At 33.9% G+C, this 19,177-nt stretch overlaps 1 protein-coding gene across 1 annotated transcript; it reads right to left on the reverse strand.

Annotated features, from left to right (window-relative positions):
• LOC108965952 lies at positions 1-11,320 on the reverse strand. The gene is made up of 4 exons (XM_018928642.1): positions 11,030-11,320; positions 5,205-5,559; positions 4,300-4,612; positions 1-1,313 (listed from the first exon to the last, which is right to left on the reverse strand). The coding sequence occupies exons 1-4, from the start codon at positions 11,259-11,261 to the stop codon at positions 108-110; spliced, it is 2,106 nt and encodes a 701-aa protein (XP_018784187.1). The 5' UTR covers positions 11,262-11,320; the 3' UTR covers positions 1-107.
• Positions 11,321-19,177: the final 7,857 nt, after the last annotated feature.

Genomic DNA, 19,177 nt, shown 5'->3' on the forward strand with positions numbered 1-19,177 from the left:
AATAAGGTTTTAGACTTTCAGTATTTACATTTAGAAATTTAGCACCCACTTTTACTCCTTGGGAGATTGAAACTATGCGAAGCTTTAATGAAATCCTATTCGTAGCATTATTTTTTACAAACGCAATATTTTTTCTCCTCTTTCAAATCGATGCAGTTGGAAGTTTTTTCATACGAATCCAATCGCGAGATATCTTCCACGTCTGTTTTGATTGTATTTGCTGTTATATTATAAACAACCGTAGCCTGAAATCTCGCTTTCTCCGGATTTGCTTCGAAACTTATACGAAATGTGGACTCATTTGGTACTTTGATCATTTTCATTTGAGCACTGTCGATCGCTTCTAATTTCAATTCTGCGCATTTATCGCTAATGTTTTTATTCACCAGATATTGATTCATTTCCTTTAACACCAATAAGGTTACATTCTTCGCGACTTCATCCTTTGTGGGTACAACTTCATATGGTACACAGGTACACCAATGCTCGGGAATGCCTGCATCATTACATGTACGATTCTCGGGTATTTCACGAAAAATACTAATACCACGTATAGTTCCATTGAGTATAGGAAATTCGATTTCTGGTTGCGTGACTTCAAGTATATGTTTCATGGTCGCATAAATATCATATGGTGTCGTTAAACGTTTCTGATTAGTTTGTAAGATTTTTACGAAATTTTGATATTGTTTTCGATACCACGGTGGTAGTGATATGAAAAACATTGGCAAACGTTCTTCTAAGAAACCCGATTTTAATTTCAGTAATTTACCCCAACGAATGCCATGATCAGCAAGAAAAATCACAATTGAACGCTCTAGTATCCCATCTATTTTCAATTTTTTCAGATACTCCAACACCTTCACGTCCATGGTTGCTTCGATATCAAAGGCATTATGACTAAAGGAATTTGTCCAGAATAATCCGAAGAGCGGTTCTTCTGGGTATGCATTCGCAAATTGTAAAGCATAATCATAGATGTATTCGCCATAGTGTTTGCGGCCAACACAGTAAGACAGTCCAGCTTTCTTGGTCACCTTCAATACTTTTTCTACGGCCATTGTAAAGGGGCGTAGATAATAATCGGTCGGTGGCCGCTCAAATCCCTTTTTTCTATAATTGAAAGTGCTCATTGAACTTGTGTCCTCTGCATAGGCGGTCTTATAGCCGAATCGCTTAAAATCGTTCCAAATAAAGTTACAAAGTGGATTGTTAAGTCCACCTACAGCTTTAGGTAAGCATTTCGCCTGAGCCATCGTTAAATTGTATGATGTCAGCAAGGCCATTAAGTTGGGAAAAGTATTATCACCAATCTAGAAATAAAGGAAATTATACAAATATTTATTTATTAATATTTTGTATCTATATATGGATGTAAATCGACTATACGGCCCAAAAGGACACATTTTCAGGTCTTAAGAGATAATTTCATACAAAAGTGTGTCATAGTACAATACTAAAGTTTCAAAATGGCATTTCTATAATTACAGCTTGATTGATTGGGAAGGCTGAATGCCTGAATGATGTTCTGTGCGCCCAAGTGATTCCTAATTAACACTCAACAGTTCACTAGATTTCCAGTCTGATCACATAACCGGAACGGACACTGAGTTTTATCCGGACAAAGACAGTCAACTCGGCAGAATTCTGCCGCTGCAACAACAATTCACTAGATTTGTTTAATATTCAAAGGTAAATATTTATCAGATGATAAGTGGTTATTCGGATAATCTTTATTATCTCACAATTCATCATTCTCTGTATACATGTATATGTTCTGCATTCTGTAGACAAACATTTTTGCCAAGTTTTTGAACGTGGAGTCGCTAGGTGACAACCACACAACGACAAGCCCTGAGTTTTTTCTTACACATCCTGTCAATAAAAGGTACGACGTTTGAACATAACTAATTTTTTGTGTCACTTATATATGTATGTGTTCTCTACCTTGTTTATTTTTTAAAATATTTTTTTTGAATATGGGAGTATCTTTGTTCTGTGGACGTTGCACGTTATAGAACCATAAAGAAACCATAAAAACTATACTTGTATATGCATATACTATACCAATGATCATCATGACAAGCTGGGTCGATAATAAACTCACCTATCAAAATCCAGAAACACATTTTTTATATCCTTTTATAAACGCATCTATGAAGGGTGTTATTCATACCCAACACTAAAAGATCTAGAGTACCAAGGAATACGTTTAAATCCCATACTTTCCAACTCAAGAATAGTAATGTTTGTCTACCGTGTGCTCACTGTGAAGAAAATGAGAGATCTAGCGATAATTAAAACTGTGAAATAAAGATGAAAAGTGGAAAAATTTGATATTCACGGGCATTACCTCAACTTCATACATCAAATGAAAACAGACGCTTCATGGGCAAGAAATTACTTCAGTTTTACGTTAAATAATTGTTTTATTTTTTTCAATTAAAACACTAGTAAAACCTCCGCATTAAGCCAACAAAATGTTATCAACTTCAGGTAAATAAAGACTTGTTAAACGTTTGCGACATGCCAACGAACAAATTCAGATTTTTTGAAATGAAAGCTCGACTTCATAGCGAACATTTCATAGGGATTAGTTATAATATTTTCCATGCTTGAAGAAAGGGGTGCCGTGTATTAGATATACTAAATTTATATACATGTGAAATTGTATTTAAATTCCCAGGGTAAAAAATGTCTAAAAACAAGACAAAAACGTTAACTTCAGCTGCACCGAAGCTAATATACCGTTCACAGGTGTATTTCTTTTAGTAACTCCAGTTTGTATGGAAGCTATATGCTATAGTAATCCGATCTGAACAATTTTTTCGGAGATTATGTTATTACCTTAAGCAGTAATCCACGTCAAATTTCGTGAAGATACCACGTCAAATGCAAAAGTTTCCATACCAGCACTAGATTACTATCGTTCAGTTTATATGGCAGCAAAATGCTATAGTAAGCCGATCTGAACAATTCCTTCGGAGATTACAATATTATCTTAGAAAATAAACTGTGCCAACATTTGGGAAGATACATTGTCAAATGTGAAAGTTTTCCATACAAGAACTTGATTCCGATCATTCAGTTTGTGTGGCAGCTATATGTTATAGTGGTCCGATATCGGCCGTACCGACACATGTCTAGCAGCTTCTTGAAGAGAAAATGACATTTACAAAATTTCAAAACGATATCTTAAAAACTGAGGGACTAGTTCGTATATATACTGACGGACGGGCAGACGGACATGGCTAAATCGACTCTGCTCAACATACTGATCATTTATATATATGTATAATTTATAGGGTCTCCGACGCATCCTTCTGGGTGTTACAAACTTCGTGGCAAACTTAATATACCCTGTTCAATTGTGATTTTTACATTGGATAAACATATTGGAAACGATTTTGTCTCAAATCTTGTATTTTTAACCAAAATTTCGTGTGAAGGTTGGAAAGGGCTAACGGTGATTCAAAGCACAAACCTACAAGTGGTTCCAGGGCTGACAGACAGTCGAGAGATTTATGAAAACATCCCTTTTTCAGGACGACGTTCGATTTCTTCAACTGATATTATAAATAACAAAATATTGAAAAAGTGAAGGATGTGTTTAAATTTCTAATAATGCTTGAAAATCGTCACGCAAGTGTTATAGAGATGACAAGAAAACTCGACATGTCTCGTGAGTCCGTTCGGTAGATATTTTGGTTATGAAACGCATTCTTGCTCAACTCGTCCCGATAAAGCTGAATTTTTTTCAAAAAGAGTACGATTTCGATCGTCGACATGAGTGTATTACATCTGGTGGGGACTACTTTGAAGGCGACAAAATAAATATTGATGATATTAAATATAATATTGTATTTTTCCTAATATGTAGTGAACTATTTTGATTGTGAAAAAATTGGGTAGTTTTGCAATAGATTTTATAGGCATTTTGGTACCTAAAGATTTTCTTAAGTGGGAACACTGATCATGACTGTTATTGCGAAATAAATTCACTTTGTCTTTTCATTTATTTATTGTCTTACAAACTATAACTATTAGCTCTGTATGGCTGTTTCACTATTTGCAAAATGATAACCGCATTTACGCATGTAAAGTGAAAACCCCCTTATTTTTAAGTGGAAAAATGTAATAGTGACAGACAAATGTTTAACCTGATCAAATAACTGTTACCACTGTTTAAGAGAGTAAATAAACTGAAAGCATTCTTATACTATCATTTAGTAGTATAGTATGTATATTTAAAATCCGATAAATAAGTTCTGAGAAAATTACATGTACTTACATACTTACTTTGTTGTAGCCCAGCAGTTCGGCCCATTGATTCATTTGCAGATATTTAAACGTCTGTGGCATTGTGCGTCGTAGATTAATACGCGAAACTGCGTCAATACCGATCAGCAAAACACTTGGTTTCCTTTTACCCGAAACTTTGGTTTCATTAGTGTTGATTGTGCTATTTGTCTTCTTTGTTACTTGTATAAATGAAAAAGCGTCCTTCTGTAGTGGATTTTTATCATTGGCGCCTAGGTAGCACTCCGTAATTATAAAGTCTATATGTAGCGGTACCAAGAAATCCTGATGAAATGTAACACAGTTTAAGAGGCTGTAAAGGTTATATAATTGTTTTTTTTTTTCATTCAAACTAAAAGTGGCTTTTTAAAGATTGAACGTGAAATAAATCGAAATTTGGAAATAAATTTGAATTTTTAATAATAAAGGGTGTCCCAAAATTCACGTAAGATTGGAATGAAAAAGAAAATACAGTTATTAGGGTAAGGCACAGGTTTCCCAATGTTTATCACGTTTTCGGGTGTTAGCCGCATACCATTCTTGGCAATCTCGTCAACTATTTCATTGCCCTCGATGCCTTTGTGGCCTGGTACCCAGTAGAAGTTAAGTTGCTTACTTCTAGCAATACTTCCACTGCTGTTCTGCTTCCTAAGACACATCTTTCCGATATGCGACTGGGAGGTGCTTGGTGCAGTCCTTGAGAAAGAGTTGTGTACCATTTTTCGAAGGGAACCTCCGTATAGGTATTTACTACATAAATGGCAGCAAATTCAAATCTTGCGTTAATTTTGGGACAACGGTGTACGTAAAGGCGCAACAAACGCAATATGTACGTAATACAAAAGGCAATAAATAACATTAGCAAGTAATGATAATAACTACAACCTTTTGCACAAATTACTCACTTATACTTAGAATCAGCTGATCCTCCTCTTCCTGCTCTGACGATTTGCCGATAACAACAGCGCACATCCGTAGCGGTGGCATTTAATGGCTTAACGGTGCGTTCTATGTTCTCCATATTCATGTGTAGAAAGTATTGTCGTGCATTTAGCTGGTAAATGCTTGTAATGAAAGCTTCATCCTTAGTACAATTTGTATATCTGTATTTTAGTGGATTAAATATTTTTAGAACATTTTCGCCGAAAGGTTCCACATACGGTATGCGACATTGTGACGTGTGTATGAAGTACTCGTATTGTGATCGAGTCTCGTTATGTTTTATCACATATGAAACAGATTCTGTGGCCGTTACATTATCTAAGAAAATAAAAAAGAAACATGTCTTCAATATATTTATACTATTTAAGAAAAATTATACAAATTTACAAATGGTTATATTAACTAAATTAGATTTATTACTAACAAGATGTGCACAGAAAGATGATTTTAAGATACATGTATATAAATAGGCTCATATTGATACACATACATGTTGTTATGATTGTCTGAACATTCGTCCAAAACAGACAATATAAAACCGTAAAAATTGCTTAATGGGTTACATGGGTTTCCTCGGATAAAAAACAGACTTTTTAAAAAAAATGTTATCGATTTCGGTACACTTTTTTGCCTATTTACATTGAAACTCTCATTTACATGAGTGAAATTTTTTAAATTTTAGTAAAACGTTCTAAACTAAACTTAGCATATTGTTGTTAATACTAATATTAGCCGAAATCATTCCACCACAAATTTCAATAAATTTAGTACTGCTCATATTCCTTCAAACATCCTTCCCCAATTTAAAATTTGTTTCCTTGAACTTGTCCAGTTTCACCGTCTATTTCTATTTATCTATTTTTAAACCAATTTAGTTGTTGAATTTTGGAGTTATAGCGCGAAAAGTTATAATTTTAAACTAGTGTTTTCAATAATTAGCAACCAAATAAACATTATTTTATCACACATATCAAGCGCTACTACAGTTCTCTCTTGTGTAATATTTATAGATACTTGAAATAACGTTATTGCAATAGACACCCACCCAATTAAGTGAAGTTCAAGTGATACTTCATTAGATAAGTGCATAGCGCAAACGAGTTGTGTTCAGGAAATAACGGGGAATAAATATAAAATTTAAAATTTCGCGGTTTTTAGAGTACTACTGTCAAATATTTTTATGATACGAAAGAAAAAAAAATACAAATGTATTCGTTGTTTACTTTATCTTTAGCAGCCGCTGAATTAGACGTGTTTTTATGGGCTTGGCGTAGTCGCAAATCAGTGATATGTTGAAGAACTTTACTTTGATGAAGTAAAGGGTGAATATCAGGACTCGACGACGCAGTCTCTCTCCCACCACGAATTCCATGGCTACTGTAGTAGTGGTTGTAGTCCTATTTCGCCCATTTTCGAATGCCCCGTACCGAGTTTAGTCGAAATCATTCGGTCGGGTCTCAAGATATTAATTTTTCCTCAAATTTATATCCAGTTCCTATAAAGCCCTACCACAGCATCTCGAGTGTTAGGTCTCGTTATATGAAGAGTGGGCGGTGTTGTCTTCCGATTTCAATCATTTTGACAGTATCGGTAAGGGAGCTAAAGGGATTCATCTTCAACATGTGTATCAAGCACTCAGTGACTTTTCCTCAGACATGCAAAGCAATGGCGGGGAATGGCGCATATTTTGAAGCAAAATCCCAATCGTACCATGAAATTGGTACCTAAAAGTCGGAAGATTACATTAATCCATTTATCAATCTCGCTTGACAGCTTTATTGAATAATAATAACATTTTTCGCAAAATACTATTTACTTAACGATACGAACTTCCGATTGCCCTTATTATGGGTATAGTCCAAAGTCTTTTCGGAAGTTGTTTTATTACGCTCATCTAATTGGCTTCAATATTTACTAAACCACTTACTAGTAACCGAAATCAACTGATTTATCTATGGGTAACAGACGTGAAGTAGTGGCGGGCCGAAAGTCCGGAAATAACTTAATTGATAAGCTTTAAAAAAATATCCAAAAATGTACAATCAAACAACAGCAACTACAAGTAATATACAGGAAGTTCCAAAATTAGAGTCAGATTTAAATTTGCCTCCATTTAAATTAATCTTCACAGTTGACAAAGTTAAAACACTACAATATTTTTAAATATTGTTCAATAATGAAGACACGTTGTAACGATCCATTTAAAAACTTGTTTTAATTTTGAGACACCTTTTAAAATTAATAACACATTATAAACAATTAAATGTATTTTTTGGTTTTAATAATCACTGTGCTTATAAACGAATTATGTCATTTATTATTATGTTTATCAAACACCTATCGCACCTTTGGTACCCTAAAAGTCGTTATCACTGCTAATTATATTAAAATTCTTCGGAATTTTTTTACCGATTTCTCTTCACACGTCACTGCTTTAGATATATGAAATTTATCAGATTTTTTTTTAATACTTTATGACATTTCACTACTCGAAACTTTTAAATTTTTACTTTAAAATTTTCGAGATTACTTTTCCATATTACTTTTTATCGATTTGAGGAAAGTTTTGTAGATGTAATCCTCCGAAACTTCATCATTATTCATTTATTATCTGAAGACTGTGCCCCTCAAGAGCCATCACTTGGCGACTAATTATATTATTTATTTTAATTCTTACGTACAAACTCTTTTGAAGAGAGATGTTATTACTTTAATCAATATCTGATTCTGTTTCAAATCAGTTTTCACGCCTAATAAAGTCTTTATGATTGATGACACGGTAGGAGCATTGTGGTCGATTTACACCTTCCGAAAGTTTTATTTGCCTATTATGCAGGCCCTAGTACATTTGATTGACTTATTGTCGTAAGGTAACGGTAAAATTTAGACGAAAATGTTTCGTTTAATAAATATTTACAGGGAGAAGCTGTGATCTTCATGATCTCAATAAACGTCACAAAAAAGACCGTTTACAATGTATTCTTAAAGTCAGAAGCTGTAACTGAAACTATATTACAATTTTACTAATAAATGGGAGCCAATGACAACCAGGAGTGATTGAAAGACAATTATTCCCTTAATTTCAGTTGAGTCACCGCGAAACAGATGGCCTCAGCGCCAGACAATTTCTTTGCTGTGATCATTTTACGTATTTCTCTTAAAAAAACTGTCTCAAAAATTAATAAGAATTTAAAAAAGCGGTGACCGTAAATTGAAGACAATTTTTTTGACAAATTTTATGCGATCTTGTTCACTTATTAGACAAAATTTTAACAAAATATTCCCAAAATTGTGTGCGTGTCTGATAGTTGGAACGTACTTACATATGTCTGGTTACAGTATCTTTAAATAAGAATGAAATAGTTGTGTTCATGAAATTTGTCTAGTTATGGGAGTTGTCCGGCCAGGAGGACCGTCGTTATAATGTGATGAGACTTAAGCTGACAAACCTGAAACCACTGTTCCCTATGTCTTAAAAAATATTTTTCGGTTTTAATTATTTAATTTTTTTGTATAGAAGAAGGCAATTTGATTGAAAAATAAATTCCTTTATTTTTTTGTCAATAAAATTTAGCACATGTAAAAAAGTCACTAATCTAGCAACTGTACATATCACACAGCTAGATTCGGCGTTATTCGTCGACTTGCATTGTATTTTATTCAAAATTGCCAAGAGCGTATCTCTAAAACTAGAAGCTCCATATAGCAACGAGTCAGTTCTAATTGATACAATGCTACTAATTAGTTTAGGCAAATTAAAGCCATTTTCTTACTCTCGTATTTTCTAATAGATGGAGCCATGTGTAGAAGTTCACGCAGGTGAGGAAAGTTCTCTGGGCGCCATTAACTTGGGAGTGCCCAGAAAATATTCTCTCACATATTGCTCAAGAAGCTCATAACTTCTGGTCTGAGACCAGGTATCCTCTTAGCACCATCCGCTTGAAGGTGAGCTAAAGTCAAAAAGCGAATTATCTGTACCCAAGATTGTGCGTTGAGTTTGTAAAACCACTCCGTATGAAAAGGACATAACAGCCTCTCGCGCTGTTGTAAACTCGGCTATAACCGCGTAAGCGTTGTCTACGCCATTAAAGTAGAAGATTTTCTGAACTAGATTATGCTAAATTTATTTAGCTTATTTAATTTTGTGTATCCTAACGGCGTATATTAACTTTGCTACAACGTTTGTAAACCAAGAAGGAAACATCGCAGACTCTATAAGGTATAATATTAATGAGCCAATTTAATCAAGTCTTTGTATATAGCGTCTACTAATATCGAAACATCGAAAACAGCGCACCGGATTATGAAAATTGGAAAGGATATACATATGTAAACGGAACCGTAGTGGTCATTTAACCGATATATCACAAATGATATAAAATTATCTGAATCACAAAAAAAAACAGAACACATTTATAGCAAATATAACTGTTTCATTTCATTTTAACATATCGTCGCTCTTGTTGGTAGACCCTTCACGCAAACCAGTCCGGTAATTTTGATCTTTTTATATCCAAGATTTGCTCACGTGTCAAAGCCGATATAGTACCACTTTAGGATATATAAGCTGTCATATAAACTGATTGATCAAACTCAAGTCCTTGGTTGGACAAATTTTTTACTTGACAAATTATCTTCACGTAATATGGCATAGATTATTGAACAAGGTAACGGTCTTTGAACAAGTTGATCAGATCGTATCACTATATAATATATGAGGCAGAAAAACTTATCGATCAAAGTCAAGATAAACATCTTCATGCTAATCGATCAAAGTCAAATTAAGGATCTTCATTAAAGGTTCAATTCTTCGTTAACATATTGACTGCCACGCCGTATGAAATCGCCGACAGGGGTTGTTCGACTTCCAAAGTTGTCATGCTTTTTGAGGGACTCGTTATCTACATAAAAATTTGGTCCGCTTCTTCAAGATACTAAGACGATTTCTGTACATTTTGTGATAAAATCGGTGAGGATAATATGGATTAAACTAAAATTTGCTTGGCATTCCTCGTGTGAACTAACATTAAATTGACTTGAGGTTGCTTATACTGCCGAATAACATTACCAGGAAGAACCAACAAAACGTTTTTCATTGGATATAAACCTTAGTTTAATTTTTTGGGAAGTTTTAAGGATTAAATGCCTTAAATTCTCTATTTTTTAACACACTCTGATTCATAAACTTCAACATTTCTTTTGACATTGCAATCATTGCTTTCCGCCGAACCCAAACACACAAAACGCGAATCGCTACCACCAACGATTTTTAAATTGAAATAGACGAAAGTACAAATAGTTTTAAGTAAAAAACACAAATTTGTCACTATTTTGTATATAGGCAAAAACATATGTGTGTAAATATGTATATATGTATATGTATATGTAAATATGTTTTCTGTTTTATCTAATGCCATTCAGTTCGGAGTTATAGAACAAGTGGCGATAAAACTAGCATTTATGTACTCATGTACTCATATATATCCATGTATGCATGTAGTATGTACATATGTATGTAAGGATAACATTTTATTTATTCGTGATACGTGAAATATTTTTCGAGCGCCGTTGTTATATGAGTAGCCAAATTTCACCGAATTTTATTTATGAAAAAAATAATCCTTACTCACTAAAATCAAAATTTTGTCCATTAAAAATATTTTCGCAAACTGCCTGAAAATAACAAAATCACTTGCTCTCACGCATACATATACGCACATCAATATCTTTTTTTAATTTTTTAAATTTTTTTAATTTTTTTTTTTAATATCACAAAATCAATTCTTACATTCCTCCACTTCAATTTGCATTGTGGTTTCATATAAGCGTGTTGCTTCATCGTAGTAGTATCGCATATGCAGCAACTGTAGTGTTGTAATTAACGCAAAAAATGCTAAAATTCTTGCAAAATGTTTGTGCCTCACAAATGCTAAGATTTTTTCAAACGCACTTTGACTATGGTTTTCATACGCTTCACTAAAATCATGTTTATTCAATAATACATATTTTACGTTCCTCATTTGTCTAATTCAATTTCGAGTGATCGGTCGTCACGTCCTACGTTCAATTTCAGTTCCTAAGTCGCGAGCGCACTTTTATAACTGAATGCACAATATTAAATGTGCCCACTTACAAATCTCGAAATATATACACATGCACATATATATATAGGTATGTATGTACTTATATGGACTTATTGTATATTTACATACTCTATTGCGGAACAAGCGATGCGCACACATACATGCATGCCTTTATATCAATGAGAATACAAGCATAAGCTATTCGTTTTCCTTTCGTTAGAAACGAATAATTCTGAATATAATATTATAGATTTATTTACAGTGTGACAATTTCGCTTACAATACATCATTTTTTATGGTAGATTTTTGGTTAAAATTTGGTAATACGCTATTATCTTAATACCACCCAACGTTAACACCACGAACAACGTCAGAAGTAAAGTCATCTCTCACTCATCGTTCCCGCCCTGCGATACGGTGCAGAGGCATGGACGAAGACAACAGCTAATGAGTCGGTGTTACGAATTTTCGAGAGAAAGCATCTGCGGAAGATGTATGGTTCTTTGCGCATTGGCAACGGCGAATAACGCAGTCGATGGAAAGATGAACTGTACGAGACATATTGATATTGACATAGTTCAGCGGGTCAAGAGACAGCTGCTACGCTGCCTAGATCAGGTCGGCCGTAAAGATGAAAACGCTCAAGCTTTGAGTGTATTCGACGAAGTAGCCGCCAGGGAAATCAGAGGAAGAGGAGGACCTTCACTCCTTTGGAAAAACCAGGAGGGCAAAAGACCTGGCTACACTTGGAATATCTAATTAGCGCCAAACAGTGGAAAGGAATAACGACTGGCCCGCTGTTTTAAACTGGGCTATAAGGCGTAAAAGGTGTCTACGCCAATGAAGAAGAAGAATTCCTTTTTAGTATAGTACTGCCAGCCAGGCTCGAAAACTTTACAAGCCACCCATTCCTAGACATTTTCAACCACATTGATGTCAGGTAAGTATGGCGCTAACTGGATGAAATCGACGTTTTGTCCTTCAAACCCAGACTTAAACACTTGTTCAGGGTGAATCGGTGTGTATCGTGCAAAGTGCAAACTAATTTTTAAAATAGAGAAAACCAGTTTTCAGTATAACTTTAAATGCTTTTACTTCCATATTAGTACTTGTATGAAAAAACTCCTCGAACTCTTTCTTTCGAAACTCAAAATAAGTAACATTTTGGTCGACCATTTTTCTATCAGTGTAAAACTTTCATCAATGTAAATCGAAATATCCAGAACAGAAGCGATCGAAATCATTGTTGTGCTACATGAACTGATACAGCATCGTATCCGTAAACTTCACAAATTTCATTGGTGTCGTGGGTGGCATTCTTCCCTTTTTTATACAAATATTTCAAAATATAGCTGTAACTTTTTTCAACTTCCTGAAATTAATTTGGTTAAATGAAACTTAAAATCTTACCCTTCCAACACTACATATATGGTACGTGATTGATAGCACTAGTAGATGTACGATTACAACGCCATCTATTGCAAAGTACGAAAAGCTATAATAGTTCGACTACCCAATATAACCGCTGAATACGGTTATTCCGAAGATTGCGTCTATAGCCATTGTTTTCTATAATAATGTTAACAAAACTTTTTTCGGATTACTATTTCTTAATTTGTCCTTATACTTCTCAACACTTCAACAAAAACCGTTTCCGTACTGTTTTTGCTTACCGCTAGATCTAAACTAAGACACTGTCAGCCAAAAATTATTATATATTTAATCCCTTTTTGTTATCTCAGAGAAAGTACATTTTATCAGTTTTCGAAAAGCTTCTTTTTCAACTTTTATTTACATATTTTTCGGTGAGCTTAACGGTGCGTGTGAAAAAATTTAAGAATAATAATAGTGATGGGGAAAAATTTTCATTTTTATTCGCGTGTGTAAAGAGATCATTTGCAATTAATCATTCAAAAAAGTTATAAAGCCAGTAAATGATATAATACGGATACTTATAATATTTTGAAGTAACAAGACTGTAAATGTGTGAGAACATAGAAATGTATGAAATGAAATATGAATATAATAAAGTCAGGACAAATAAATCCAAAATCTGCTTTTAGTGCTCTGTTTGTGTTGTAAAAAGTGCATTTCATTTATGTTTCGTTATCAACCAAATAAAAATCAGACTGTAACAATTTCCAACGAAATGTAGTATAAACTTAGTATTTCTACAATAAAAGCTAGTAAAAACATAAACAATTAACACCAATCACTATTCAAATAAATATTGAACTATACCATATACAATATGTACATACATATGTATATCAACATTATTATTTTATCGAAAATAAACAGGCCTCTGAATTGTTACTGACTGCAAAACCCACAACAAATAAATGAGTACATATGTACATATGTACCGTGCGTTCAAAAAATAACATATTTCCTTTGCGCGATCAATTCGCGGAAAAAATTTTTGTTTTATTTTTTCAATCTTCTTAGTATGCACTGTAATCAAACCACTACTTTCAATCGCCAGTTGATCAATGCAATTTTCACAGATGAGTCAAATTATGTATTGTTCAACCCATTGAGACGTGTTTGGCCAAGAAAGAATAAACATTTATTCACAGGAAGTTAAGTACTCCCGAAGGTTGCATGTTTACGGATGCTTCTTTGCTCATGGATTTGGGGTTTTGAAGTGTTTCACGAAAAACCTGAATGCCATTAGAATGATAAAATTATTTTAAAATGGTTTACTAAAGTCAGCTGAAATGCTTTACGTAAAAGGATATGCTTGGATATTCCAAAAAGACAATGAACCGTAGCATAAGAGCAGACTCTGTACTCAATGGAAACAAGGATTGATTCTTTAGATTGACCGTCACAGTCATCCGACGCCAATCCAATTGAGACTTTTTGGATTTTGAAGAAACCCAAAATATCTAGAAATCATTTAACGAACGTGGAGGTGGCTGTCTGTGAAATTTGTGAAAAGTTTAGTTGTGAATTCTTCGATTTTTACTATGTCTGAATTTATTGAACAAAGAAGCGCGATATAATAACCAATATATGTACAACCATTTTATAACATAAACTCAATTTTTTTCAATATGAGAGGCATTTGCCTTCGCCTTTAAACTTATGAAAAGTCATGTTACGTGACTTTGCATTTTAGGCTACGAAACACAACATTTCCCCAATAAATGTTACCTACGCCATGGTCCATGAAAACATTATTTTTTGAACGTACAGTACATACATACATAAGTAAATATGCATTCATGTTAACATATGTCTATGTATAGAGGTATATTTATTAAACGATTGCACGTATATTATGACCAGTATTTCCTGACATTCATAACATGTGAATATAATAAAATATATTTTATAACCGATAGAAACTTTTTTCACAAAGGCTATACGATTTAGTTCGCGGACATATGTACGTATGTATTGCAAACTCTTCATTAATTAATTTTATTAATTTCGTAGTGCTCACCCAGAGCAATAAACAATCATCAAGAGTAGATAATATGTACATATAATGGTAGATACCTCATTAAATTGGTATAACCGATAGATATTATGTTCCATGTATTCGAAAATTGTAGATTGTGTTTATAACAGATGTCGGTACGCCACTCTTCATATTCAATAAAAATGTTACACAGTTTATGTTAATGTGATAAAGTGTGTCACATACTATATCATATGCATATCATAGCGTAAACATATGCATATAATACTATACATATCCATACCGGTTTGAGAAAAACTTTGGACACGATTATTTTCAGTATATTATATTATTAAATAATAACTCCTAAACAATTCGATAACTTCGAAGAACTTAGTTAGTCTACAAGCTGCATTGTCGTAAAACAAAGCGAATTTCGCTATTATCAGTCCTTAACCGCCCTCTAGATCATTATGAATGATGAAACTCATAGTTTTGTAGAAAATTTACTGCTCTATAAAAATGGACTCATATGATTTTTGATTAAGTTAAGCATTTACGACATATTAATCGTCAAACATTAATGCATATTAGAGTGAATCAAAAAAAATTTTTTTTTTCGGTTGGTACTCTGAAAAATACGTTCCTAGGCACCTCTCAGAAAGCCTCTCCAAAAACCTATGAGTTTCATCATTCATAATGATTTGCTTCATTGAGTTATAAAATTCATAAGGAATAAAAAATTTTCCCAAAAATAATCAAACTTCAACCGTTAATATATTTTAAACGGTTGGGTTTACGAAAAAATCGTGCGGACCTTTTTTGTAGAGCATTCAATTTCCTACAAAATCTAAGGAACAAGATATTTTTTCAAGTAGTTTGAAGCGAGATATAAATTTTTCTATATGATAATAAGAAAAAATAGAAAATTGTAAGTAGGAGGACCTTCCCGTTACAATTAAGCACTCATTCTTGGAGAGGCTTCATTAGAGATGTCTAGGAACCTATTTTGCAGAGTACCAAACGAAAAAAAAACTAACTACAAAACATAAGTATATATGTTCATCCAATCGTGGTCACGCAAACCTTACCACCTCTTTTTTTGCTGTATTTTTGCGATTATCTAATTTTTCTCTTAGATTTAAATAAGAATCTTTATTTTTTATTCTAATTTTTTTTTTTGTATATTCGAGTAATTTCTGCTTTTTTTATGACATTATATATATTTATTTAAAAAGTTTAATATGCCCCTTTGGCGGCTATAACTGCTTGGACCCGGGTAAGCATTGAAACAAAGAGGTATTTTTTTCAGTTCGGTCCTTGAGCTTGGCCGGTATTGAGCTACTTTCATTTTCATTTCGGGTTCAAATCGGGAGAATTTCCTGGCCATGTCATATGCGATATTCCAAGATCTGCAAACATTTTCTGAACCTGCAAAAAATAAAATGTAGACTGATGAAATTTTTCTTAAATATAAACATGAGGATATATCGCAGATTATATAGCGTATTAAACTTACCTTCCTGGAAGATGGCCTCAGAAGTATTCCCATATTGTTCTCTACGACGGGCGCAATAAAATAGGATACAACTTCTCCATACTTCTGAACGTCCATTATTACATCAACAAAAAGGAAAGGACCTCGGATATAAAAAGAAAAGCACGCCCGGACCATTTGGTTTTCAGGATGTTCTCCCGGAAATCGGCGGACATGGTCGTTGCAGTGCAAATTAAATCTGCTTTCATCATTTTTTCCACTGCTCCAAGGACTAGTTACGGTTCGTTTGCGCTCATTCCAAACGAGCAGCCCTCATTTTCTTGGTTAAAATTGGTTTAGCCGCTGGTTTCCGCGCATTCAAACCATACTCCTGCAACCTCCTCCGAATTGGTCTCGCACTTACTGTTACAGCGTATTGCTCCTCTAAGTCCCGTCTTATCTCTATAGAGTTTTTAGAGCGATCCTTTAAAGATAATCTATGGATAACACCATCTATTTGAGGAGATGTAGACCCAACTCTACTCTTACGCTCCAAACGATCCCCCTGGTTCGTTTTTTTTTAATAAATTGATAATTTTTCCTTAACGTAAAAATAGTCAACTTTTTATCACGCGTTAATTGCTTAAATTTAGTGCACATTTTGTAAGACGTTCTACTTACTGTACGATTTGTCACAAACTATTCAAATATATTTGCCAACATTTCACACTTGACGATTCAATAACGGTTCAGATCACAACAAAAATTTATTAAATTCTCAACGGAACCGCTCAAATTACAAAATTCACTGATAAGGTTTGCGTGGCCACGAGGGTACATACATATATTATGCGTTCCAAAGTAAACAGGACAAATGGTTTTTTCGGCAAAATCAATTTGTTTTATTCAAAATAGTCTCCTTCTGCTTTCCTTTCATGAATTTTTTCGAAAAGGAAGAAGTCGCACGGTGCCATATCAGGTGGATACGGGAGTGGTTAAGGTTAAAATTTGACTTTTGGTCAAATAATCGTCCTTCGAATTTTGGATTCTGAGCAATTTTTATTCGTCAGTTAATTTGTGCGGAACACACACACTTTTCTTAAGCTCAAATATTCGGTCAAAATGCGATGAATCGATGTTCTGGAGATGTTCAATACCATTTCCATGAATTTCAATGAAGATTTCGGCTGATTTTTGATGAATTCACGCACAGTTTCGATGGAATTTCCGGTGACCACGGATTTTCATTGGACAATCAACATGTGGATTGTCATTTTTGTCCTCACGACCACTTTGAAAACATTGAAACCACTCGTACACTCTGCTATGGGATAGGCAATCATCGCCATATATTTGTTTCATCAATTGAAACGTTTCGGTAAAAGTTTCACCAATTTTAAAACAAAATTTAATTATAACACAACCATGCTGACACTTGAAACGAAATAACTTCACTTCCAATTGATAAAATGTCTTGAAATTCTCGCGGAACAATCGATAAAGAAGCAGATTCTAACACAGCAGTCGACATAGTATATATGATCTCAAAGGTCTGTTTACTTTGGAAGGCATCTTGTTTGTATAATAAAAAGTATAAAAATGTAACCGATTAAGCACATGCATGCTTTTATGTACATTGTATATGGTACATGGATATTATACATACATATATCCGTATAAGTATTCGTTGACACTTATAATATTATAAAGTCACTAATTTACCCATTCATAATTTCATATCGCGAAACTTATACATAATTAATTTAAATAAATCTCAATTCTAGTGGCTCCAGCTGAAACAAACGAACGAATTTGTCAGCCTCTCACACACGCTCAACCAATTTTCCTTCTTACTGAACTATTAGATTAATTTAAATTAATTGTGTGCAGGTTTTGCGATATGAAATCATGAATGGGAAAATTACTGACTTTATAATAGTATAAGTGTCAACGAATATACGAATATCTAATATACATGTACCATATAGAAGTACATAAAAGACATGCATGCTTGCTTAATACAAGGCTACGAACTCGGTTACATTTTTATATTGTTTTAGAAACACAAAAAATATGTACACACAACACTTGTATGTGGTGTATATCGCAAAGCATACATATGTTGCAATGTTATCAGACATAACCAACCACTCGTGTTTATATTTTGTAAATAAGTATATGTAAATACTGTAATTGATACTTTAGCGAATTAGCTGTCGTCTTTGTTTGCATTTTGTATATGCGAAAACAATCACATATCAATCAAAATATTTAAGATATGCCGCTCAGCTTGTTTTCCCATCGCGTATCGAGATAGTGTTCACACACACACGTACAGACAGAAGAGCACACACAATGTGTACTCCGCCCGATTTATGAATGAAAACCAGCAACCCGGCTCTGGCACAGTTGACTGGTAGTAGTAGTGGAAGTTGTAGAAAAAATACAATGAAAACACTAACAAAACGTTGTTGTATCATTATTTGCATGAGCGCATCTGAAGTGGCCATTGCGGACCAACCACATTTCAATTTGTGCTAATCGCATCTGAAAGATAATAAATGCAACTACCTGAATATGGCTGTATTTCGGGATATTGGTTTACTTTTGTGGTTTTACATAGCTAAGGGTAACGCCCATTTAGCGTATCAATTATACCTCAATGGGTTTAAATTGAAAGTGAGCCGCAATTTGCTGTTTTGTACTTTTTATTTTGTTTTTGTATTAGAATAACTGCATCCTATAAAGGGAATACTGGGCGCTACAAACACTGTACGGCAGAGAGGGATGGCATATGAGCCTATGGATCTATGGACGTCCAGCTAAGCACACAGCTAATATCCTCGAAGATCCTTAAAAGGGCACAGCATTCGCAAAGACAGTTTCAGTACACTTTTATTCGCAAACTCGTCAAGATCAAAGGAATACTTTCAACTTAGCCTAGCCTAGTATTTAACAAACGTGAAT

The sequence above is a fragment of the Bactrocera latifrons genome, unplaced genomic scaffold (assembly GCF_001853355.1).
Source record: "Bactrocera latifrons isolate USDA-ARS-PBARC rearing strain unplaced genomic scaffold, ASM185335v1 scaffold_10, whole genome shotgun sequence".
NCBI classification, from domain to species: Eukaryota; Metazoa; Arthropoda; class Insecta; order Diptera; family Tephritidae; genus Bactrocera; species Bactrocera latifrons.

What these genes read in the sequence shown, in the direction of transcription:
- LOC108965952 (XM_018928642.1), bottom strand. Translation starts at nt 11,261, where the DNA reads ATGAGGAACGTAAAATATGTATTATTGAATAAACATGATTTTAGTGAA. An exon ending in GCAAATTGAAGTGGAGGAAT is followed by an intron (nt 5,560 to 11,029) that starts GTAAGAATTGAT and finishes TTATTTTCTTAG; the next exon opens with ATAATGTAACGGCCACAGAA. An exon ending in AACTGCTGGGCTACAACAAA is followed by an intron (nt 1,314 to 4,299) that starts GTAAGTATGTAA and finishes CTTTATTTCTAG; the next exon opens with ATTGGTGATAATACTTTTCC.